Source organism: Salmo salar, chromosome ssa03 (genome assembly GCF_905237065.1).
Source record: "Salmo salar chromosome ssa03, Ssal_v3.1, whole genome shotgun sequence".
Taxonomy (NCBI): Eukaryota; Metazoa; Chordata; class Actinopteri; order Salmoniformes; family Salmonidae; genus Salmo; species Salmo salar.
Window position 1 is genome coordinate 71,713,686 of NC_059444.1, and position 25,563 is coordinate 71,739,248.

General features: G+C 40.6%; 2 protein-coding genes across 7 annotated transcripts in view; one reads left to right on the plus strand and one right to left on the minus strand.

Annotated features, from left to right (window-relative positions):
- The window catches only part of LOC106601465 (cytohesin-3), a 27,405-nt gene extending 25,865 nt beyond the window's left edge, over positions 1–1,540 (minus strand). For 2 of the 6 annotated variants that reach the window (XM_045715256.1, XM_045715255.1), the window contains exon 1: positions 730–815. In XM_045715256.1, coding sequence (XP_045571212.1) covers positions 730–811 — 82 coding nt within the window. In that variant the 5' untranslated portion in view covers positions 812–815. Of the gene's footprint in view, positions 1–729; positions 816–1,179 lie in introns of those variants that run through there. The other 4 variants (XM_045715257.1, XM_045715259.1, XM_045715258.1 and 1 more) reach the window with 4 other exon arrangements.
- Positions 1,541–3,409: 1,869 nt separating this feature from the next.
- Positions 3,410–25,520, plus strand: LOC106601467 (ras-related C3 botulinum toxin substrate 2). Its single transcript, XM_014193687.2, has 6 exons — positions 3,410–3,841; positions 13,898–13,969; positions 14,697–14,814; positions 15,533–15,595; positions 22,222–22,381; positions 22,731–25,520. Exons 1-6 carry the CDS (start codon positions 3,807–3,809, stop codon positions 22,859–22,861), a joined length of 579 nt encoding a protein of 192 aa, XP_014049162.1. The 5' UTR covers positions 3,410–3,806; the 3' UTR covers positions 22,862–25,520.
- The last annotated feature ends 43 nt before the right edge of the window (positions 25,521–25,563 follow it).

A 25,563-nucleotide genomic window follows, 5' to 3' on the forward strand; every position in this document is an offset into this window, starting at 1 on the left:
ACAACATTAACTAGACAATACAACATTAACTAGACAGTACAACATTAACTAGATAATACAACATTAACTAGACAATACAACATTAACTAGACAGTACAACATTAACTAGATAATACAACTTTAACTAGACAATACAATATTAACTAGACAATACAACATTAACTAGACAATACAACATTAACTAGATAATACAACATCACCAAACTCCATCTATCTTGGCAATTAGATTGTTGAACACTATACTGTGAGCAACAGCTCTGAACGTTACTTGATAGTCAGTAATGAGGTATATAATGGCTATATGACAACAATATGTCTCTATAAAGTCAGGTGATGCTATAATAAAGTGAATAACATTCATCACTGTGGTAAAAGTGATCCAAACAAACCATTTGAATCCGTTGAACACTGCTGACTTCATACCACAGTATATATAGGTCAAGGTAAAGAGACTGAAAGCACAATAGTCACTGTAGACGGTACTGAATATCTATTGTGAAGACAGGTACTACATCAGTACACTTTCTTATTAGTGTATTTCATTTTCATTTCTCAAGTAAGATATTCACAGCAACAGCTCTAACCCCCATTGTCTACTGACACTTCAACACTTCATTATCTTACATAAAGACACTCATGTATTGATCATGGTGTTAATCCCCAGATACTATAGCCTAATTAGGGATGTTGTTAAATTGCAAAATGGACTGTAAAACATAAAAACCTTACATTTTCCCCAGAGGAAGCTGTCTTTTCTTTGGCTGCCCATGTTGAAGGTGTTGGAGAGAGACTGTGGCTGTACAGGAAACATGTGTCAGTGTTGAAGTAATGTAGCCTACTGCAAGAAGGGCATAAGCTACAGTGTCAATAGCATCCTCAAAACATAATGAACTGACCACCTAAAGTCAGTGCTGTTACTGAAAAAAAATTACATATACTGTACAAGTAAAGATGTGTGTGTGTGTGTGTGTGTGTGTGTGTGTGTGTGTGTGTGTGTGTATTGACTGGTGATACCAATTCAAGATAGATCTAATGCACAATATCCATAATTATTCAGCAGTCAGTGTAAATATGTAACCAACATAAGTGACCTTAAGTAATTTGAAAATCCCTTGTGCTGAACTCAAACAACCACAGATTGAAACTCTGGGGAGACTAATAGATCAACCAATTGCTTACCTTCATAAATAGATGTATGAGGTCATGAGAGCGTAATTACGTTCTGACAACACTCATGTAGACATGTACAGTAGATGGGAAGAGTGCTTCAGGCAGGGGTGGAAGCCACTTGTGACGACTCAAGTCAAGTACCATGCCCAGACTTGCGGAACTCAAACTGTGAGTGCGTTTGTAAATTCACTCTGGAGTGCCACTCTGAGCGTTCGGGGGGCGTTCAAGTTCAAAGCGCACACTGGACGCTCTGGCCAAGGAGTTGGGTTGATCCGAGCGTTCTGACCTCACAATGGTAGTCAATCACCCAAACTAATAGGCTAAAGTTGGCTAGCTTGCTAGCTACTTCCAGACATGAACGAGAGAACACCTCACTCTGACCCTTTTACTCACCCTAGCAGAGCTGGTTAGGCTGTTTTCATGTTTTCTAGAGCGTTCGTGACTGTAACTGTGCTGATGGCAACAATTTAATAACGTTTTTTTTTGCCGACGTTTACAGACACCGGTCATATTCAACGGGTGTTGCATGTTCGTAAATTCATCAGTTACTCTGCACTACTGCACACTCAGACGAGAGTGATCTGAAATCGGAATAGATAGCAAGAGCACATTTTACGAACGCAGCACTAGGCATCAAAAGTGTTTTTTATAAATCCACTACTTTTTGAAATTATATAATTCACTGACTACTTCTTAGCTGGGCATAAAAGCAGCCTTTTCAGATTCTTCATGTTCATTTGCAGATTTCTGCAACAATAAAACATAGAACTTCTGTGAGTAAAGGCTAGTTGTCAGCCCAGTTTATATAACTGGTGTGAGTATAGGCTACTTGTTAAACGCTGCTCCCAGTTTCTTGATAGAGGGCACCATCTAGTGACAATAAAACAGAAGTGCATAACACTGTCATAGCCTAGGTGAAAAAAAAGTGTGTTCGCGCTGGGACAATAAAGTCATAGCCTAGATATGCTTAAATGTCAGTGTTAATCATAATGTCAGCTTCTGAAAGCTTCACTGAGCATTTTGTTAATCAAATTTGAAGGATATTACAGTTTTTTCCAACTGCTTACACACGTTTTCAAAACTGTCTCCTTTTTTTCAAAACTCTACACACAATTCACTAAACTGCACACACAAAATGCAAAATGCCTCACATCTCCTTCAAAATGTAACACTGCATTCAAAATGCCATAAACACATGTCAGAATGAATCATTTGCATCAAATGGCAAACACTGCTTTCATAATAGTACATTTTTGGATATACCATGTAAACACTGTTGTTCTAAATCTAAAGCTCTTTGGTCTTTCATAGGCTTATATCTACATTTCAATACAATGTTCTACAGTGAAAGTAATCTGCTGAGAGGGGTAACAAGTACACTGTAAACGCCAATGCAATGTAGAAACAGAAAATATTTATTAGGCCAAACATTACTGTTGTATACAGTAGCATACAACAAAACCATAAACATATGTAAACCAAAAGTATATTCTTTAGAATACAGTAAATAACACAATTGTGTGTGTGGGGTGGGGGGGGGGGGCAGTCCAGGAATTGGTAGGGGAGGGGCAGTCACCAGTGCTAAGCTACACTTCATCTCTTCTCCGGGCTGGGTCTGGCCACAATACTTTGTCCACATCACAAGATACGTTTTCTCTTGCCAAACATCGAGGGAAGTATCTCCTAGCATGGCGTATCCAACCTTGGACAGAGGCAACCTCTATGTCCCCACATGCGTCCTCCATTGCCTGGAGAAGCGGCATGCGGGAATAGGGTTGGCGATCATACACTTTCCAGCGCCAGGCTGAGAAGAATTCCTCTATGGGATTTAGAAAAGGTGAATATGGGGGTAGGTACAAAACTACAAATTGTGGATGGGTGGCAAACCAGTTTTGGACCAGAACAGCCCGGTGAAAACTAACATTGTCCCATAAAACCACAAATCTAGCACGCTCCTGATCTGGATCAGGGACAAGCATTGTGTAAATTGCATCCAGAAAAGTGAGCATATGGCTGGTGTTGTACGGACCCAGTGTGGCATTGTGATGGAGGACCCCGTTTTGAGTGATGGCAGCACACGTAGTTATATTACCCCCACGCTGTCCAGGGACATTGGTAATTGCCCTCTGTCCTATTGTGTGTGTGACCTGGTGAATAAGTGTAGCATTTTGATTGGTTGTGTTTGGAAAAGGAAAGCAAGTCACTTCCTGTTAGATTTCTGTGTTTTAGGTAGAGAATTGTGTAGTGTTTTGAAAAAAGTGTTTTATGCAATTGACAACTGAGTCAAAGGCTGAGAAATAGCTTATGGTTTTGGATATTTGGTGTGTAGTTTTGCACTTTGAGTGAGAGGTTTCAAAAATCTTGTGACATGAAAAGATTTTGTGTGTAAGCAGTTGGAAAAAAACTGTAATATCACAGTTTCACATAGGCCAACTTCCTGCTATGAGAGATGTTCTTCAGTGGACCCAATGATAAACTTCGCCGCATTCATCTGCGCTGCGCATGAGGAAACGCGAGAGTCGAGGCGGTGGGCAAGATAAGATAGGCAAACGTATTTCCTGTACTGTACCTGATTTTACATTGTTGTCTTGCCTACTAAGTGTAAACTCACAAGTTGTTAAATCAGCCCCTGGAAAATGCAAGCCATCAAGTGTGTGGTGGTTGGAGATGGGTAAGTTCTTTAAGTTATGTATGCGCGCAGTTCAACACCTGGTAGGCTACTTGGATTTGGGTGTGTTAAAAAGTGGACCTTTAGAAAAGCTCTATTTAGCCTTCTTTCAATTGTCTATTAATTGGGAGATACATTTTTCTCTGTTTATTGTACTACACATTCTTGTGTCAAGAGACAACTTCTGTTTTTTATGAATGAATTGAATGAATTCGTTTCATATTGCATTTGGGAGCTGCAGTAATTGGAATGTATGTACTTTTTTATTTCAATTTGGTTGTCATAGTCTTAATGATGAGGTTATTGTATGCAGTTTGCACAGTTCATACCTTCCTCATAGCTGTTGTCTGTCAGCTTGATAGACTTGAGGGGGGCAAAATTGTAAAAGGTGCCACAGAACAATCTAACCTTGTTCTAATCTGTATTAGCTAGATAAAGAAATAATACTTTTAAGTAACAGTCCTTTTGTGTACAGTATTAACCTTGATGTCCAGAAGCTCAATAGGTCTTTATCACATAGTCAATACAACAACATAATGACACCCTCAAGGCAGGAACTTCCCAGTAGAACAAACCTCTAACTGTAAAACAGGCCACACAATGAACACTTTAAATTACTCATTTGCATGTGCAGTTTTAACATCAGGTTGAGGAATGTATGATGACTTGATAATGACATTGTTCAACAGCCCTTAAATCAATAAGGAAGAGACAGTGTAGCAATACACACCGAATTCAGAGACAGGAAGGAAGTGCCTACACTTAGAAAAAAAGGTGCTATCTAGAACCTAAAACGGTTATATAGCTGTCCCTGTAGGAGAACCCTTTGAATAACCCTTTTGGTTACTGATAGAACCCTTTTGGGTTCCATGTAAAAACCCTTTCCACAGAGGGTTCTACGTGGAACCCAAAAGGGTTCTCCTATGGGGACAGCCGAAGAACCCTTTTGGAGTGTATGCAAGATTGGTGACAAGTTGAATAAGACAAAATGGATGCTGAGATGCTAGCTGGAGATTGGGATCCGTGGGTGTAATGTCTGTAGGAGAGAGGAGATGGAGAGTAGTTGGTGATAATGAGGGCCTCAATTAAAGAGAACATTTACAAAGACACAGACAGCAGTCAGTGAGGTCAATGCAGTCTTTTCCTGTTCCTGTTCGTTAAACCTCTTCTCTTGTTGTAAAAGAGAAGTTCTGTTATGCTGCTTTTATCCTCCAGTTTTAGTTTTTAAGTTCCTCTTTAGTCTGTGGTGCACTCTGTCTGCACAGTCTCATGGTTAATAAAGGAACAAGAGCACAGCTGCCACCTATAACACAGTCACCTTTAACACCCACAACACCATTCTCATACACGGTCGATGCAAAGACCAAATACACATTTTTGCTTGTTCTTTGTATTTCGACAAAGTGCAGTTATACAGCAAATGGCCTGTATTCAACAGGAAACGTCAACAGGAAGCTTTAGAAAAGTAAGTGAAGTGGATTTACACCCAGTAGCAGAATGGAATTTCATCATGGGTGCCTGATCTGTACTACACAGAAATGCATAATTATGGATATGAATGTCATTCTCTTCATGGAGATGTATCCTAAATAGGTACACAAGTAGAAATATGCATATTTGGGTATTATTCTACACAATGGCTATTTTTTTTTAATGAGCTCCGCCACCAAACAAAACAACATTTTGTTGGTCTGGACCGGACCAATTCTGAACCAATTATAGAATTCTATGTTTCACAAGTTTGGACATTACAGTACAGCACAGTAGTTGTGATGGGGAGGAAATCAATACAGTTACATATCGGGATATTCTTTTTGGGTGTACTCGTTTTGACAATATCGCAATATTATTTTTGGGCTAGTTGGCTGTACCTGCAACAAAACTCCAGTGTTTAAAAAAAAATAGGGAGCCAATTTGTTTTCAGCACTTTTATTTCCATGAATGATAAAAAACTTGCTTTCTCATGGCTCTCTCATGTCCTTCTGCAGCAGACATATGGTGAGCAATATGTTTTGACCATGAAATCGCAATAAAATCACAGTATTGAATTGCAATACATATAGAATTGTGAGAATCGTGAAAATTGCAATACATAATGTATCGGCACCTAAGTATCGTGATAATATTGTATCGCGAGGTCCCTGGCAATTCCCAGCTCTACACAGTAGAGCTCAGTAGAGTACAGTACAGTACAGTACAGTACAGTACAGTACAGTGTAGTAGAGTAGATTACAGTGTAGTATAGTATAGTACAGTACAGTACATTATAGTGTACTCAACTCTAGTGTGTTCTACTGTGTACTTTACTGAACTCTACTCCACTCTATTCTACTACACTGTACTGTACTGAACTATACGCAACTATTCTTTACTGTACTGACCTATACTCACCTATTCTTTACTGTACTGTACTGTACTGACCTATACTCACCTATTCTGTACTGTACTGTACTGACCTATACTCACCTATTCTTTACTGTACTGTACTGTACTGTACTGACCTATACTCACCTATTCTTTACTGTACTGTACTGACCTATACTCACCTATTCTTTACTGTACTGTACTGACCTATACTCACCTATTCTTTACTGTACTGACCTATACTCACCTATTCTTTACTGTACTGTACTGACCTATACTCACCTATTCTTTACTGTACTGTACTGACCTATACTCACCTATTCTTTACTGTACTGACCTATACTCACCTATTCTTTACTGTACTGTACTGACCTATACTCACCTATTCTTTACTGTACTGTACTGACCTATACTCAACTATTCTTTACTGTACTGTACTGTACTGACCTATACTCACCTATTCTTTACTGTACTGTACTGACCTATACTCAACTATTCTTTACTGTACTGTACTGTACTGACCTATACTCACCTATTCTTTACTGTACTGTACTGACCTATACTCACCTATTCTTTACTGTACTGTACTGTACTGACCTATACTCACCTATTCTTTACTGTACTGTACTGACCTATACTCAACTATTCTTTACTGTACTGTACTGTACTGACCTATACTCACCTATTCTTTACTGTACTGTACTGACCTATACTCAACTATTCTTTACTGTACTGTACTGACCTATACTCAACTATTCTTTACTGTACTGTACTGTACTGACCTATACTCAACTATTCTTTACTGTACTGTACTGTACTGACCTATACTCACCTATTCTTTACTGTACTGTACTGACCTATACTCGACTATTCTTTACTGTACTGTACTGTACTGTACTGACCTATACTCAACTATTCTTTACTGTACTGTACTGTACTGACCTATACTCAACTATTCTTTACTGTACTGTACTGTACTGACCTATACTCAACTATTCTTTACTGTATTGTACTGAATTATACTCAACTATTCTTTACTGTACTGTACTAAACTATACTGAACTATTCTTTACCTCACTGTACTGTACTGTACTGTCCAAACTTTTGAACCAGTCATGGATGTCTATGTTTGGGCCAAATGAAGGCCGGTCCAGACGTCTGTGGATGTTAAAATTAAGGCCAGGTCGGACTAACAAAATTAAGCAACTTTTCAACGTCCATCGACGTCCAGTGTCAGTCAGTGCCCTGTGGGTGAGGATGCTGGTTACAGTAAATGGAAAGAGAGGGGGCTCATGGGTAGGTGTCAGTAAGAGCTGGTAGAGGTGACATTAACTGGAGAGAAAGAGAAGAGAAATAGAGAGGGAGTGGTTGTCCAGACTTTTCACAGAGAGAGAGAGAGAGAATGACAGGAAAAGATAAATACTTTACAAAGGTACACTTCATGAGAGGTTCTATGCCCCTATCGTCCTGACTGTCACTCAGTGTCACCGCCCTGCCTCCTGCCAACTCTGACACCCCGGTCCCCCTATGTGGAGAACCCCTGTAGATCAGGAGACTTGAATAGCTTTGAAACTGTGACGGCTTACTTGTTTGAATGCAGTCATACAGTATGTATACGTGGGGAACATAGATATGTTTATTCCTGTTGGATACATCAAGGCAGAGGTGACAGAAACAAAATAGGACACAAATAGGACAACAACTTCATTCTGGAGTGTGGCATTTAGGTGTAAGTGTGATTTTGACATCTATATCCTCCTCGGTTGTTTTTTGTTTTAGGACTTCTGACTGAGTGAGAAGTGAGAGCATTAAAAATGAACTCTGCCCAGCCGGTGGTAATTAGGCTGGTCTTTGAAGTCAGATGCTGTATATGTTGGATTCCCACCATGAAGTATCATTGAAAAGCATTCATGTGCTGTAACTTTTAACTACTCTAGCATGATTGCCACTTTTTAGTCTTTTGTTCCGTTGTAGAACTATGAGTTGAAAAGTAATTGCCCTGTTAAAAGGAGTACCTTTCAGATGCACCATAGAATATAGCATTTCATATGGTTCCGTCAGGTGCATGTAGTAAGTTATCACAATGCCATCATTGGATTTAGGGGTTCCATCCGCCCTTGTCCATCTGTGTGTGGGGGTAAGAAGAGAGAGGGAGCCTCATGCAGGAGGAGCAGGTGGAGAGTAGGAAGCACGAGGCCCCTACACTTAGACCACAGTCAACAGCATGTGTGTGTGAGTCAGAGGGTAGCAGAGATAGAGACTGCTCAATGACACACTAACTCACCACTGAGAGAGGGAAACAAACACTATCACACTACCCTGTATCTCACTCTCATTTCACCTCTCTCTCTCTCTCTCTCTCTCTCTCTCTCTCTCTCTCTTCTCACACACACTCATATCACCTCTCTCTCTCTCTCTCTCTCTCTCTCTCTCTCTCTATATCACCCTCTCTCTCTCTCTCTCTCGCTCTCATATCACCTCTCTCTCTCTCTCTCTCTCTCTCTCTCTCTCTCTCTCTCTCTCTCTCTCTCATATCACCTCTCTCTCTCTCTCTCTCTCATTTCACCTCTCTCTCTCTCTCTCTCTCTCTCCATATCACTTCTCTCTCTCTCTCTCTCTCTCTCATATCACCTCTCTCTCTCTCTCATATCACCTCTCTCTCTCTCTCTCTCTCTCTCTCATATCACCTCTCTCTCTCTCATATCACCTCTCTCTCTCTCTCTCTCTCCATATCATCTCTCTCTCTCTCATATCACCTCTCTCTCTCATATCATCTCTCTCTTTCTCTCTCTCTCTCTCTCTCTCTCTCTCTCTCTCTCTCTCTCTCATATCACCTCTTTCTCTCTCTCTCTCTCTCTCTCTCTCATATCACCTCTCTCTCTCTCTCTCTCTCTCTCATATCACCTCTCTCTCATGTCACCTCTCTTTCTCTCGACTTCAGTTAGTGTGGACAGAACTGCTTCTTGCCACCTAATATAATATACAGTAAGTTATTACTAATCATGTCTTCCACAAGGGTATAAACTATGAATGTTTCTCCAGTTCTTTTCAATGGCATCTATCAGGTTTCTTCTACCCAACCTTGAATGCTAACCTAATGATGTTCAAGGTGGAGCCAATCTGTAGAAGAAGCTGATGGTAGCCTGCCTACGTATAGCCCGGGGTGTCACTTTCTAACCTTGCCCTAAAAATGTAACTCTGGGAGCACTCCTCAGACTAGCATTCCTTCCCCCCTGTCTGTACATGCAGGTGCGTGCTTCTTATTGGAATTTTACTGCCAAAACCTTGACTGTGGTTTTAGCTGCTGCCTGTCAGAGGTATTTTAGAACACTGACAAGAAGCTAGAGAAACATGATTACTGCTTCTCATAATGTAGGCAAGTTTGAAAGAAGCCAGGCCCCATCATGCTGTTCATTCAGCACATTGTACATATAGTTAGAATGTCTGTGGCCATTCATCATACTGTAGCAAGCAATAAGGACAGTATATTGGCATCTTCTTTACACAGGGAAAATCCCCAAAATGAGTTGGCGTGCTGTTGTTGTACCATTTTATCATGAGTGGGAGTGGACCATGATAGACACCAAGCTGAATTTAATGATGGTATTCTGGCTCAAGTATGGTGGAAGCTTTCCAAACAAGAAAAATGTAAAGAATTTACATAATCTGCAATTTTAGGTTTCTTACCATATTAAGGCAGCTAACCCTTACAAGAAAAGAAACCATTTTTCACCCCTTCCATCTACATCTGGTCTCCCATCCATGGACTCACCAGGACCGACCCTGCTTAGCAAACCAACAGTGGGATGCAGGGTGCTATCCTGCTGGAATGAATGTGCCAAAACTTGCAACTGGAAAAAGCAGTGGCGTAAAGTACTTAAGTAAAAATACTTTAAAGTACTACTTAAGTAGTGTTTTTGGGTATCTGTACTTTACTATTTATATTTTTGACAACTTTTACTTTTACTTCACTACATTCCTAAAGAAGATTATGTACTTTTTACTCCATACATTTTCCCTGACACCCAAAAGTACTTGTTACATTCTGAATGCTAGGCAGGACAGAAAACGGTTCAATTCGCACACTTATCAAGAGACCATCCCTGGTCATCCCTACTGCCTCTGATCTGGCGGACTCACTAAACACAAATGCTTTGTTTTTAAATGTCTTAGTGTTGGAGTGTGTCCCTGGCTATCCATAAAATTAAAAAAAATGGTGCCATCTGGTTTGCTTAATAGAAGTACTTCTTAAAATTATTCGTACTTTTACTTTTCATACTTAAGTATATTTTAGCAACTACATTTACTTTTGATACTTAAGTATATTTAAAACCAAATACTTTTAGACTTTTACTCAAGTAGTATTTTACTGGGTGACTTTCACTTGAGTAATTTTATATTCAGGTATCTTTACTTTTACTCAAGTACTTTTTCCACCACTGGAAAAAGGCAGCGAAAGCAAAGGCCAGGGTAACATAACCAAAAATAGGTAGAATTGTTTCATTGTTTTATTTAATTGCATCCATTTACAATTCATTTGCCCTCGCTTTGACATTTTTTTCCCTTGCAATATTTTGTTTCGCTATCAATACTTTTGGATTTATGTTTTGCTTTCAATATCATTATTTTTGTTTGCAATACTATGTAAGGGCTGTCTGAAGAGAGAGTGGACCAAAACGCAGCGGAGTTAGTGTTCATCATTTAATTGAACAACGTGAACACTATACAAAAACAAGAAAAGAGAAAACCGACAGCCAACAGTCCTGTCAGGTGCAAACACTAACAGAAACAATTACCCACAAAACCCAAAGGAAAAACATGCTCCTTATGTGTGACTCCCAATCAGCAACAACGAGCTTCAGCTGTGCCTGATTGGGAGCCACACACGGCCCAAAACAAAGAAATACAAAAACATAGAAAAAGGAACATAGAATGTAACACCCTGGCCTAACCAAAATAAAGAACAAAAAACCCTCTCTATGGCCAGGGCATTACATACTAAGAAGTTTGTTATTGACTTCAGAAGTTTTGCTTGATATTACAGTTTCCAACTGCTTACACACGTTTTCAAAACTGTCTCCTTTTTTCAAAACTCTACACACAATTCCCTAAACTGCACACACAAAATGCAAAATGCCTCACATCTCCTTCAAAATGTAACACTGCATTCAAAATGCCATAAACACATGTCAGAATGAATCATTTGCATCAAATGGCAAACACTGCTTTCATAATAGTACATTTTTGGATATACCATGTAAACACTGTTGTTCTAAATCTAAAGCTCTTTGGTCTTTCATAGGCTTATATCTACATTTCAATACAATGTTCTACAGTGAAAGTAATCTGCTGAGAGGGGTAACAAGTACACTGTAAACACCAATGCAATGTAGAAACAGAAAATATTTATTAGGCCAAACATTACTGTTGTATACAGTAGCATACAACAAAACCATAAACATATGTAAACCAAAAGTATATTCTTTAGAATACAGTAAAGAACACAATTGTGTGTGTGGGGTCCCGGGGGGGCAGTCCAGGAATTGGTAGGGGAGGGGCAGTCACCAGTGCTAAGCTACGCTTCATCTCTTCTCCAGGCTGGGTCTGGCCACAATACTTCGTCCACATCACAAGATACGTTTTCTCTTGCCAAACATCGAGGGAAGTATCTCCTAGCATGGCGTATCCAACCTTGGACAGAGGCAATCTCTATGTCCCCACATGCGTCCTCCATTGCCTGGAGAAGCGGCATGCGGGAATAGGGTTGGCGATCATGTCACGGGTATCGTCGGTGAAGGAGGACCAAAATGCAGCAGGACTGTGTTTGTTCATTTTGAACATTTATTAAATCAAAACGAACACAAAAACAACAAACAAGAGAACGAACGATCCACTGACAGTCTGGCAAGGCACAAGGCGAAACACAGAACAATTTCCCACAAACACACAGACAAACACACCCAACTAATATAGGACTTCCAATCAAAGGCAACACCACACAGCTGCCTTCAATTGGAAGTCCACCCCAATTAACTCCACATAGAAACACACTTACTAGACTACACATAGAAATACATAAACATAGACCATAAACCAAAAACCCGGAAATACTAAATCAAACACCCTTTTACCAAAACACCACCCCGGACCACATAAAACAAATACCCTCTGCCACGTCCTGACCAAACTACAATAACAATTAACCCTTATACTGGCCAGGACGTGACAGATCATACACTTTCCAGCGCCAGGCTGAGAAGAATTCCTCTATGGGATTTAGAAAAGGTGAATATGGGGGAAGGTACAAAACTACAAATTGTGGATGGGTGGCAAACCAATTTTGGACCAGAACAGCCCGGTGAAAACTAACATTGTCCCATAAAAAAACACAAATCTAGCAGGCTCCTGATCTGGATTCGGGACAAGCATTGTGTAAATTGCATCCAGAAAAGTGAGCATATGGCCGGTGTTGTACGGACCCAGTGTGGCATTGTGATGGAGGACCCCGTTTTGAGTGATGGCAGCACACATAATTATATTACCCCCACGCTGTCCAGGGACATTGGTAATTGCCCTCTGTCCTATTGTGTGTGTGACCTGGTGAATAAGTGTAGCATTTTGATTGGTTGTGTTTGGAAAAGGAAAGCAAGTCACTTCCTGTTAGATTTTTGTGTTTTAGTTAGAGAATTGTGTAGTGTTTTGAAAAAAGTGTTTTATGCAATTGACAACTGAGTCAAAGGCTGAGAAATAGCTTATCGTTTTGGATATTTGGTGTGTAGTTTTGCACTTTGAGTGAGAGGTTTCAAAAATCGTGTGACATGAAAAGATTTTGTGTGTAAGCAGTTGGAAAAAACTGTAATGGGACAAAAGTAACTCACTCACTAGAGAATGGCACCATGTAGTAACACTATTAATATAACCTACGGAGTTTAAAGCGGCAATCCTTAATTGAAACATTAACAGGTGTCCTCCCCACCACAGTTTCGGTAAAACGCTAAGGGATGGGGCTGGAGAAACGCAACCACTTTCAAATCCATAGACTACACTATGGATGCAAGGACTGACCATCCATGATATCAAAATGATAGTTTTAACCATATTTTTAGGCTATACAGTGTTTGTTTACATTAACTTTGTTAACAAACATTGGAGTAAAAAAAATTTTTTACTTTAATGTGCATTTTTTTCACATATGAAACTGTACATTACATTTTGTTTTTCAAATGTGAACTTGCATTCCACATGTGAAAGTGACATTTTCACATGTGGAGTTTTTTTTACATATGAAACTCCAAATGTAATTTTCTCATGTGAATGTTTTTCACATGTGAAAATGCAATTCTAACTTAATGGAAAATGAATATGATTTCACTTGTGAAATTTTACCTCAATATGAAAACAGCTACAATATTTCACATGTGAAACTGCGAATTTGGCATGTGCTTTTTTTGTAAGAGAAGGGAGTTACTCTGACAGCTGGCAGCTACCCTGTAATGACTATAGGTTCTCTCAGTGTGTGCTAGAGTAAAGTTGTGTGTGCGTGTGTGTGTGTGTGTGTGTGTGTGTGTGTGTGTGTGTGTGTGTGTGTGTGTGTGTTGTGGCTCATGCGCACGAGAGTGTGTCAATGTGCTATTGCAGCAAGAAAATGTGTGTGTATGTGTTGGCACACAACTGATTGCCCAATGTCTGTTTCAGTGCTGTGGGAAAGACATGCCTGCTCATCAGCTACACAACCAACGCCTTCCCTGGAGAGTACATCCCCACAGTGTAAGTACTGGACCACAGACAGACACAGTGGACATGTGTGTGGGCTGAACGGACAAACATCATACATAATGCAACCAATAACCAGAAATAGGAAATAATGTTATATGCACAATAATTCTAGGGATTGGTATGCTAGATATTGACTTTACTTTCACAAACACCTATTGTATGCAGTTTTTATACACTCAGTGGCCAGTAAATCAGGTACACTATCTAGTACCGGGTCGGACCCCACTTTACCTTCAGAACAGACTGAATTCTTTGGGGCATGGCGTTCAATTGTTGCTCAATTGATATCAAGGGACCTAACGTGTGCCAGGAACACATTCCCCACACCATTACACCACTGCCACCACCCTGTACTGTTAACACCAGGCAGGATGGGTCCATAGATTCATGCTGCTTACGCAGTCTGCTGCAATAGCCCATCCGTGACAAGGACCGACGAGTTGTGCGCTCCGAGATGCCGTTCTGCACACCACTGTTGTACTGCGCCGTTATTTGCCTGTTAGCTTGCACACTTCTTGCCATTTTCCTTTGACCTCTCATCAACGAGTTGTCTTGATGCCTGTCTGCCTGCTTTATATAGCAAGCCACGGCCATGTCTGTATGAGCGATCCATTTTCGTGAACAGGGTGGTGTACCTAATAAACTGTATACTGTATATTCTGTGTAAGGTTTTTCACTGTGATATGTTCTAGATGTAATGGACTCATTTGTCTTGCAGGTTTGATAACTACTCAGCCAATGTGATGGTGGACAGTAAGCCAGTGAACCTGGGACTGTGGGATACAGCAGGACAGGAGGACTATGACAGACTCAGACCTCTGTCCTATCCTCAGACGGTAACACACACACACATACAGAATCTCTATTACAAATGATATACAGTGGGGTCGGGAATTATTGACACCCTTGATAAAGATGAGCAGAAATGACTGAATACTGTCCAGTTAATAATGGATGCTGCCATGATTACGAATAATCCTGAATGAATCGTGAATGATGATGAATGAGAAAGTTACAGAGGTTCAAAAATCATAACCCAAAAACATGCAAACCTCCCCTGTTATTGGTAATGGTGAGAGGTTAGCATGTCTTGGGGGACTGATCTTTGACCCTCTGTAACTTGCTCATTCATCATTATTCCTGATTCATTCAGGATGTAAACTGTTGACTACTTTATTTATAAGAATCTTTTTTGAGAAAAACATAATATTACTTGTTAAACTAAATCTCTTTGAGCAATTGTATTAGCATTAAATGATATAATTTCCACATTGTTTGGAGCACACAATATAGTTCAGTATTTGCATACTACATTTTATACAGTCATTATTGCTCATCTTTATCAAGGGTGTCAATCATTTCAGACCCAACGTCTTCTACTACTCTGATACACCTTTCTACCCTTCAGTACAACCACATGTATTAGTCCCTACACCTTCACTGACCAATGACCATATACACTATATGAATCACTAGATCTAATCTGTTTACAACATCAACATCTCCCTACACCTTTAATACTACCATTGATCAGACACTATGTTTGTCCCCTAGGATGTGTTCCTCATCTGTTTCTCTCTGGTGAGCCCAGCATCGTTTGAGAACGTCAGAGCCAAGGTGAGTGGATGCTGTGTGATCTTCATGGCTGTTGTGCTAGAATGTATAGGTACAAATAGTATGCAGTTGTCACGTCCGTCGTTAGAAGAAGGGGACCAAAGCGCAGCGTGGGTTGGGTTCATCATATTTTTATAAACGTGAATAAACAAAACACAACGAACGAACGAACAGTATTGCAGGCTACTCACAACTATGCAAAATCAACTTCCCACAAGAGACAGGTGGAAAAAGGGCTACCTAAGTATGGCTCCCAATCAGCGACAACGAAGTGCAGCTGTCCCTGATTGAGAGCCATACCAGGCCAAAACACAGAAATACAAAACAAGGATAGGGAACTTAGAATGAACATAAATATAAAATATAGAACATACATCAAAACCCCAAAACACACAAAACAAACACCCCCTGCCACGCCCTGACCAGACTACTATAACAAATAACCCCTTTTACTGGTCAGGACGTGACAGCAGTTCACACATATTCTATTTGATCCGCCTCCGGTGTTTTCCTCTGTACCTAATGCAGTGATAGCAGATGACATTGTTCTCATAATGTAGGTGTTGATTGGCGTTGATTGACACAGTGCCATTATAAAGGCTGCCGCATCCCCCAGAGCTGCAGTATATAGCATTCATTATAGATGAATATACGGAGAGATTAACATGTCAATACTGTTGATCACTCGTAAAGCACAGGGGTATTTAGATGTGCTTTCCTTTCTGTGAATATAGATGGGTCATCATCTGTCAGTAATACAGAGGGGGTTGATGGAAAACAGAGCAGGATAACAGTAGTATGCCAGTTAATCTATACAATGCCTGTCAAGATTAAGATAATGAAGTAAGTCTAAACACATAGAGAAATCTATCAATTTAAAAAGGATAGGCTACTCTGGTTTACCTGCTTTCAACAGAAAATCGAAATGTACCGTATAATAAAACAAACATATAGCAGATTCTGGCATTTATAGTACAGTAATAGGATATAGTCCAATAGACAATGAATATTTTTCTATTTTAACTATGTCTGAGTAATGCTATTATCAATAGTTGTTTTGTGTTCTGCTGCTTTCAGCTCTACCTATTGTTGCAGAGGCCATGGTTTAGTCGCTTCAGTCAGACAGTCATAAATAAAATATTTAAAATCCAAGGACTAGAACAGCACATCTATTCAAGTAGCACGTTGCATCTCACTGGATTCCAATGAACCTCACTCCATTTGGATAGGATATAGAAATCTGTTCATCAATATAAATCATATTCAATCATATTCATTCAGGTCAGAGAGAAGTAATCATCTCTTCTTTAACTGCGTCAAACATGGATGTCCCATGTGAACTTAACTCCCATAATGCACGATGAGACCTCTACCTACTCCCCCAGGTAACTGTCAGGGTCTGTGTCTTTTCACTGCACAGTTCACATGCCACCTTGGCAGCTCTCAGCTACTGCTGAACGAAGCTGCCCTTGAGCCCTCTATCGCTCTACTGCCGTTCTGATGAAAAGGAGAAGATAGTAAGTGTCCCATCCTGTCTCTCCATCTCCATCTCTCCAGAAGTCATGGGTTTTGAACTGACACACTACTATAGAAGTTGAATTCACATCAAAGAGCTATAATATCACCAAAAAAGCCTGCCAAACGTTACCCTTTTCAAACACTTTTATTGTTGCTTGTTCTCATACTATTGCCTCAGCCATAGGCTTTGTCAAGAAGTTCTGGAAAACGGTTAAAGACCTGGAGAATAAACCCTCCTCCTCACAGCTGCCCATGTCCCTTAATGTTGATGATGTGGTTGTTACTGACAAGAAGCACATGGCTGAGCTCTTTAATCACCACTTCATTAAGTCAGGATTCCTATTTGACTCAGACATACCTCCTTGCCCGTCCAACATTTCCTCATCTCCCACCCCTTCTAATGCGACTATCTCTGATGCTTCTCCCTATTTTTCCCCTGCCCCACTACAGTTTCTCCCTGCAGGCGGTCACTGAGTCCGAGGTGCTAAAGGAGCTCCTGAAACTTGACAGAGTCAGATGGTTTAGACCGTTTCTTCTTTAAGGTTGCTGCCCCTATCATCGCCAAGCCTCTCTCCAACCTTTTTAACCTGTCTCTCCTTTCTGGGGAGGTTCCCATTGCTTGGAAGGCAGTCATGGTTCATCCTTTATTTAAAGGGGAAGATCAAGCTGATCCTAACCGTTATAGGCCTATTTCTATTTTGCCCTGTTTATCAAAAGTGTTGGAAAAACTTGTCAATAATCAACTGACTGGCTTTCTTGATGTCTCTCAGGTATGCAATCTGGTTTCCACTCAGGTTAGGGATGTGTCATTGCAACCTTAAAAGTCCTCAATGATTTCACCGTTGCCCTTGATTCTAAGCAATATTGTGCTGCTATTTTTATTGATGTGGCCAAAGCTTTTGATACGGTAGACCATTCCATTCTTGTAGGCCAGCTAAGGAGTATTGGGTATTGGTGTCTCTGAGGGGTTTTTGGGCTGGTTTGCTAACTACCTCTCTCAAAGAGTGCAGTGTTTAAAGTCAGAAAATTTGCTATCTCAGCCACTGCCTGTCACCAAGAGAGTTCCTCAAGGCTTGATCCTAGGCCCCACGCTCTTCTCAATTTACATCAAAAACATAGCTCAGGCAGTAGGAAGCTCTGTCATCCATTTATATGCAGACGATACAGTCTTATACTCAACTGGCCCCTCCCCGGATGTTGTGTTAAATGCTCTACAACAAAGCTTTCTTAGTGTCCAACAAGCTTTCTCTACCCTTAACCTTCTTCTGAACACATCCAAAACAAAGGCCATATGGTTTGGTAAGAAGAATGCCCCTCCCACAGGTGTTATTACTACCTCTGAGGGTTTAGAGCTTGAGGTAGTCACCTCATACAAGTACTTCGGAGTATGGCTAGACGGTGCACTGTCCTTCTCTCAGCACATATCAAAGCTGCAGGCTAAAGTTAAATCTAGACTTGATTTCCTCTATTGTAATCGCTCCTCTTTCACCCCAGCTGCCAAACTAACCCTGATTCAGATGACCATCCTACCCATGCTAGATTACAGAGACATAATTTATAGATCAGCAGGTAAGGGTGTTCTCGAGCGGCTAGATGTTCTTTACCATTCGGCCATCAGATTTGCCACCAATACTCCTTATAGAACACATCACTGCACTCTGTACTCCTCTGTAAACTGGTCATCTCTGTATACCCGTCACAAGACCCATTGGTTGATGCTTATTTATAAAACCCTCTTAGTCCTCACTCCCCCCTATCTGAGATATCTACTGCAGCACTCATCCTCCACATACAGCACCCGTTCTGCCATTCACATTCTGTTAAAGGTCCCCAAAGCACACACATCCCTGGGTCGCTCCTATTTTTAGTTTGCTGCAACTAGCGACTGGAACGAGCTGCAATAAACACTCAAACTGGACAGTTTTATCTCAATCTCTTCATTCAAAGACTCAATCATGGACACTCTTACTGACAGTTGTGGCTGCTTTGTGTGATGTATTGTTGTCTCTACCTTCTTGCCCTTTGTGCTGTTGTCTGTGCCCAATAATGTTTGTGCCATGTTTTGTGCTGCTACCATGTTGTGTTGCTACCATGTTGTTGTTATGTTGTGCTGCTACCATGCTGTGTTGTCATGTGTTGCTGCCTTGCTATGTTGTTGTCTTAAGTCTCTCTTTATGTAGTGTTGTGTTGTCTCTCTTGTTGTGATGTGTTTTTTCCTATATTTATATTGGATTTATTTTTTATTTTTAATCCCAGGCCCCCGTCCCCACAGGAGGCCTTTTGCCTTTTGGTAGGCCGTCATTGTAAATAAGAATTTGTTCTTAACTGACTTGCTTAGTTAAATAAAGGTTAAATAAAATAAATACAATTTAAAAAATGACAGCAAAGGGTCTGACTCCTCTGACTTTAATGTCAACCGTTTGAATTGAGCTGATTCGTTTGGGAACTGTCAGTGTTGGAGAGGACAGCATTATATCAAGAGCAGTGGAGGTCAAAAGACAATGACATTTGATAAATCTGCTTTACTTGATATGACATTGTCAAAACAACCCTAATATGGTCCAGAGTGGTCTGAAGGCAGGTCTGGTAGGTCGCTGGAAAGTATTAATGTGTAATTTATTCTACTACATAGATTTCAAGTGCTCAAACTAAGATGGAGGGGAAAGAAAAGTGTTCTTGATATTGGCAATTATTGAAAAGACCAGTGTTAATCCATTCCAATTTGTGCCATTTCGAATCGCACCGCTTTCCCAAATGACTTTACTCAGCCCTTTAATTTATGATTAGCTTCAAACAATAGCAATCTCGCTTCTCCAGCCCTTATGCAAATGTTTGCCACTTTTCACATTTCAAGAACAAAATTCTTTAGTTGTTTTTTCCTCCTCTCTCCATCTTTCTCAGTTTGTTTTTTCATGGCATGTTCCCAATGAGTCTCCATGGTAACATTGCCCATGTATGCAAATGGAGCTTTAGTAGATTACCAGGCTTTCAGGTGACATTAGGATCTATTTAACATGGAAGGTAGGCTACAGACTGTGTGGGGGAAGAGTCACAGCCAGAGTCACAGCCATGTAGCATGTTGCTCACACTAACCCACCCATGTCACTCTGCTATTTGCCTGTCAAAAGGAGATTTAATTGACCCGTGTTATCTCTGATTATTGCCACGGTACACCTCCTACTGCTATCACCATTTTGGATCAGCGGGAGATCAAGAATCAATTAGTCATCACTGGGTAAATGGTTGGAGCTTGAATTTCTCTCCAAGCTTCTCAAGTCAAGTGTTGTGGTTTATGTCTTCCATTATCATAACACTGTATTGGCCAACTCATATCTTAACCTAGCAGAACTTAATTCCCTCACTCAGTTTCAGAGAGATACTAGTAAACTAAAGGTGCCATTTTCGAAAAACACAGAATTGCTACACCACTAAATGAATGTGTTTCCATTTAATCCAGTCAGCCTCGATGGCAGTTAGGGATGATTTACCTCATGGCACCATCACCTTTCTTAGTACGAAGCTGGGAAGTTTTATTTGTTAAAGTGACATCTCTTACCTGTCCTGGTATATAGAGAAGCATCCTTTCATCTTTCTTCCACAGAGTCTGTAGGGTCAGGGCAGAGGTAACACCTTAGTTTCTGAATAGTGAAAGCCTTTTATTGTAAAGCTGCTCTTCTCCAATGAGTCCTCCTAAGCAGCTAAGACTCTATGAAATCTACCCCAGTCCTTTGTGTGGCATTCAAGGTTTGATGGCAGGAAGGCCAAAGAGTGCAGAGGAGTGGGCGCTTTGTCCCCATAGACGATGACTAAATAATGGCTACCCTGCAATGAAAGAGAGACAGACACAAGAGGCAGAAAAACCTTGGTGCAATGGTACCGAGAATTCTTGATGCATTTTTCACAGAATGTAGTGTGTGTGTGTGTGTGTGTGTGTGTGTGTGTGTGTGTGTGTGTGTGTGTGTGTGTGTGTGTGTGTGTGTGTGTGTGTGTGTGTGTGTGTTTTTCTCGGTAGACTGAAATACCTGAAATGTGTGTGTGTGTGCATACAGTATGTGCGTGCTTCACTGTCACTGTTCTCATTACTATACATTCATGCTCTATAAAAAGGAAACATTTTCAACCTTGACATTCCCTCCACTCTGCTGTAACAGCTAATGATGGCTTGCAGGATGGGTCCTATATTGTATTAGAGACACCAATAATTACTGACGTATAAACATACGTAGAGCTGTTAACCAGGTGTTAAGCAGAGAAGCTGATGAAAGGCCTCCAAATGAACAGAGGCACACTAAAATAAGCGAAGGTGACTCACTAACGTCATTCATAAGCATTCATTATTCATTTCCTATTCTGCAAAAGCATACACTGCTCTCTTGTTTCTATCAGTCACTCAATGCGGAAGAAGGAACTTCCTTTTTCATTGAGTGACTGATAGAAACAAGAGAGCAGCCATTTTATTTGAATAGTGTGTAATAATAATGACGGTAATGATAGTAGTAATAATAATAATAGTACTAGACAGAGTATCCTAGATTTGATGTGTGAGGAGCTATACCAGGAATCAACCTCTGCATTAACTGGCTACTCCATAATACAGTAGTAGAACCAGAGGGGAAGAGACGAAGCGAGAGGCTTGACTCTGCCCCAAAATCTGTCCACAAAATCTGTCCACAAGTAGGGATTTTTATAATGAGTGTCGAATTTCGTCAACTAAAAAATGTAATTCTAATTTGCTACGGGAGGCTTATTTGATCAAATAGACGTTTTGTAATGTTTAGGTTGTTACGAATGTTCTGATATAAGTGGACACACGTGGCATTCCTGCAAATAATAATTTTATTTTGGAGTTATGCCTGTTGTTCACGTGTGTATGTGCCCTCTCGTTGGTTAGAATGTTCCCGCTTGACCCCGCCTCCTCCTTTCTGCAGTCCACTTTGCGGACATTTATTCTCATTATTAAAGCGGTCAGTCCAGTATCTTGTCGGTATATAGATCATCTTTGGTAGAATTAACGATGCGCTGTATCACAGAAAAGGAAGTGAAAAGTAATTCAGTATCTTTTGCTGCGGCCATGTTCACCTACTCTGTGTGTGTGTGCTTGCTCCCACTAGTGGTACCCTGAGGTACGACACCACTGTCCCTCCACACCCATCATCCTCGTGGGCACCAAGCTGGATCTGAGGGACGAGAAGGAAACCATTGAGAAGCTGAAGGAGAAGAAGCTAGCACCCATCACCTACCCACAAGGCTTAGCACTAGCCAAAGAGATAGGTATGTAGGTCTCTGGGATCCTGAATTTGTGATCGTGCATCAAAGATCTACCATGATTGTTAAACAGTGGTCACATATACAGTGGTCACTCTGGGTTTGTGATTGGATATGACTGAATCAGCGATTGATTGATTATCTGTCATTTTAATGATTGTTGTTCACAGAGCTGTACAGTATCATGGAACACTTTGTATTCTGCTCTTAGTCCTTATACTGCATAGTTGTTGAGATTTCATGTCCCCCAAGCTTCACATTCTTGGAATCATCGCCCGCCAGCCGTGCATTATGCCAGATAAACAGTCTATCCTCTCCATGTCCCTCATACATCTATTGTGTGTTTTCTGGGTAGACTCGGTGAAGTACCTGGAATGCTCTGCCCTGACCCAGCGGGGGCTGAAGACGGTCTTTGACGAGGCCATCCGAGCGGTGCTGTGCCCCCAGCCCACCAAGGTGAAGAAACGACCCTGTCTACTCATCTGATCTCAGACCTGTGGATACACCAAGAGGGAAGGGCTCAGGAATCACACAACAGCAAATGTTCATTTTAGTTCAATACAAAGTTTGGCAGTTTTACAAAGTGGTCTCATGTTCAGATGAGTCAACATATGTAGTGTTGAGTCTTGCCATCTGTAGTGTATATCCAGCTATAATTACAGTATATAGTGTATGCCTCAATCCCAAATGGATGGAAGATAGTTGGACCGTCGGATTGTACCATTACAGATGGTGCCGACCTTTCTCACTGATTGGGGATTGAGGCATATAGCTGGATCTACGATTCTTCTCAATGTTAGACCACTGTTCAGGTCTGAAAACAACCATCAGACTTTCTGGAGCATCAATATAAATGTCCTTAATATTTTCAAGACAAATCCTGGATATGTACACATGGATAAGTGTTTTAGATTCATATATTGGTATTTGGTTTTGGTTTCTGACTCATTTTATCATACACCTCAATATGGTTTGTTTATGCAGTGACTGGTCCTTACTGTACAAGAAAGACACTGAAAAATACATAGATCAAACATTATTACAGTGTGTATAGTCAGAAATGTATTGCACCATCCTAATGTAAGAAACTTTCTCAAATGATCATGTTGTTTACTCTATAAAATGTATTTTTCATATTTTGACATGATACAGCATTCTACTATATTTCTAAGGTACCGTATTACTTTTCTCTCTATTACAATTTAATTTAACACAAAAAAAAACATATGAGTGTGTGTGTGTTTGTGTGTCCCCTTGCCCTTAGAACAGTCTCAATTCGTTGGGGCATGGACTCTACAAGGTGTCGGAAGCGTTCCACAGGAATGCTGGCCCATGTTGACTCCAATGCTTCCCACAGTTTTGTCAAGTTGGCTGGATATCCTTTGGGTGGTGGACCATTCTTGATACACATGAGAAATTGTTGAGCGTGAAAAACCCAGCAGCGTTGCAGTTCTTGACACAAACCGGTGTGCCTGGCACCTGCTACCATACCCCGTTCAAAGGCGCTTACATTTTTTGTCTTGCCCATTCACCCTCTGAATGGCAAACATGTACAATCCATGACTCAATTGTCTCAAAGCTTAAAAATCCTTATTTAACCTGTCCCCTCCCCTTCATCTACACTGATTGAAGTGGATTTAACAAGTGATATTAATAAGGGATCATAGCTTTCACCTGGATTCACATGGTCAGTCTATGTCAAAAATGTTTTGTATACTCAGTAATAAGTACAGCATGCCAGCTTTTATTTGAGGGTATTTCCATACATACATTACCTGTTTTGCCGTTTGTAAATGAAAGCACTTTATGTTTCTCGTCCCCCCATTTGAAGAAATCATAAGTATTTGGACTTAAGTCAAAAATTTTGCATTTGGTACCATTTTCCCTGCACACAATGACTACATCAAGCTTGTGACTTTTCAAATGTGTTGGGTGCTGGCCTCCCGAGTGTCACTGCACTCAAAGGCACTGCATCACAGTGCTTGAGGCATTACTACAGACCCGGGTTTGATCCCGGGCTGTGTGGCAGCCGGCTGCGACCGGGAGACCCATGAGGCGGCGCACAATGGCCCAGCGTCGTCCGGGTTAGGGCAGGGTTTGGCTGGCCGGGATGTCCTTGTCCCATTGTGCTCTAGCAACTTCTGTGGCGGGCCAGGCGCATGCATGCTGACACGTCGTCAGTTGTATGGTGTTTCCTCCGATACATTACTACGGCTGGCTTCCAGCTTAAGCAAGCAGTGTGTCAAAAGCAGTGCAGCTTGGCAGGGTTGTGTTTCAGAGGACGCATGGCTCCGTACGTGAGTTGCGGTGATGGGACAAGACTGTAACTAACAATTGGATATCATGAATTTGGGGAGAAAAAGGGGTAAAAAGTAAAAAAATGTAATAAATTGTTGGGTGCTTTTATGGTAAGTTTTGGTTGTGTTTCTGATTATGTTTTGGAACTGAATGGTGAATAATGTCTTGTGCCAATATGTTTCATGTGGATGCTACCATGATTATTGCTAATCATGAATTAATCGTGAATAATGATATGTGGCACAAAGATCATACCTCCCCCCCCACAAAAAAATGCTTATTTAGTTGAATGGCATTATTTATGATTCATTCAGGATTTGTCTTAATCATGGAATTTTCTGGATTAATTTAGAAGTGTTCAGAAACATCTAATCAAGGAATACTGTATGGGACCAAATCAAGGAAATGGGACCTAATACTAAACTTTTGACTATTTGAATACACTATAAGTGAATTTGTCCAAATACTACTGACTTATTCTCGGGGGGGGGGGGACTAGATACATATAGTGTTTTAATTTCTAAACGGTAGAACAGATAGGCCTATGTATGAGAACACCCTCAAATAAAAGGTGACATGCTGTTATTTCGCCTCATATGAAACATTTAATCTCAAATCCAAAATTATGGTGTATAGAGCCAAATAAAAATGTTTAACTGTCCAAATACATATGGAGGGGAGTGTGTATACCAGTATACAAGTTCTACTGGGGCCTATTTTTACAACAGCTACCTAGACATCATCTCCCCTCCAGGGCTACAGCATCGTACTGTGATGTGTCAGAAACTGACATGTACTACCACAGAAGTCCACTCTGTCTTAAAATAAACTTGTATTTTCTCTAGTAGCCTCGTGTATTGATTCCAACCACAGGCATCACACTCTCATGT

Coding starts and splice junctions, on each gene's coding strand:
- LOC106601467 (XM_014193687.2), top strand. CDS start 3,807: ATGCAAGCCATCAAGTGTGTGGTGGTTGGAGATGG. Junction 3,842..13,897: donor TGTGTGGTGGTTGGAGATGG/GTAAGTTCTTTA, acceptor TGTCTGTTTCAG/TGCTGTGGGAAAGACATGCC. Junction 13,970..14,696: donor GGAGAGTACATCCCCACAGT/GTAAGTACTGGA, acceptor TTTGTCTTGCAG/GTTTGATAACTACTCAGCCA.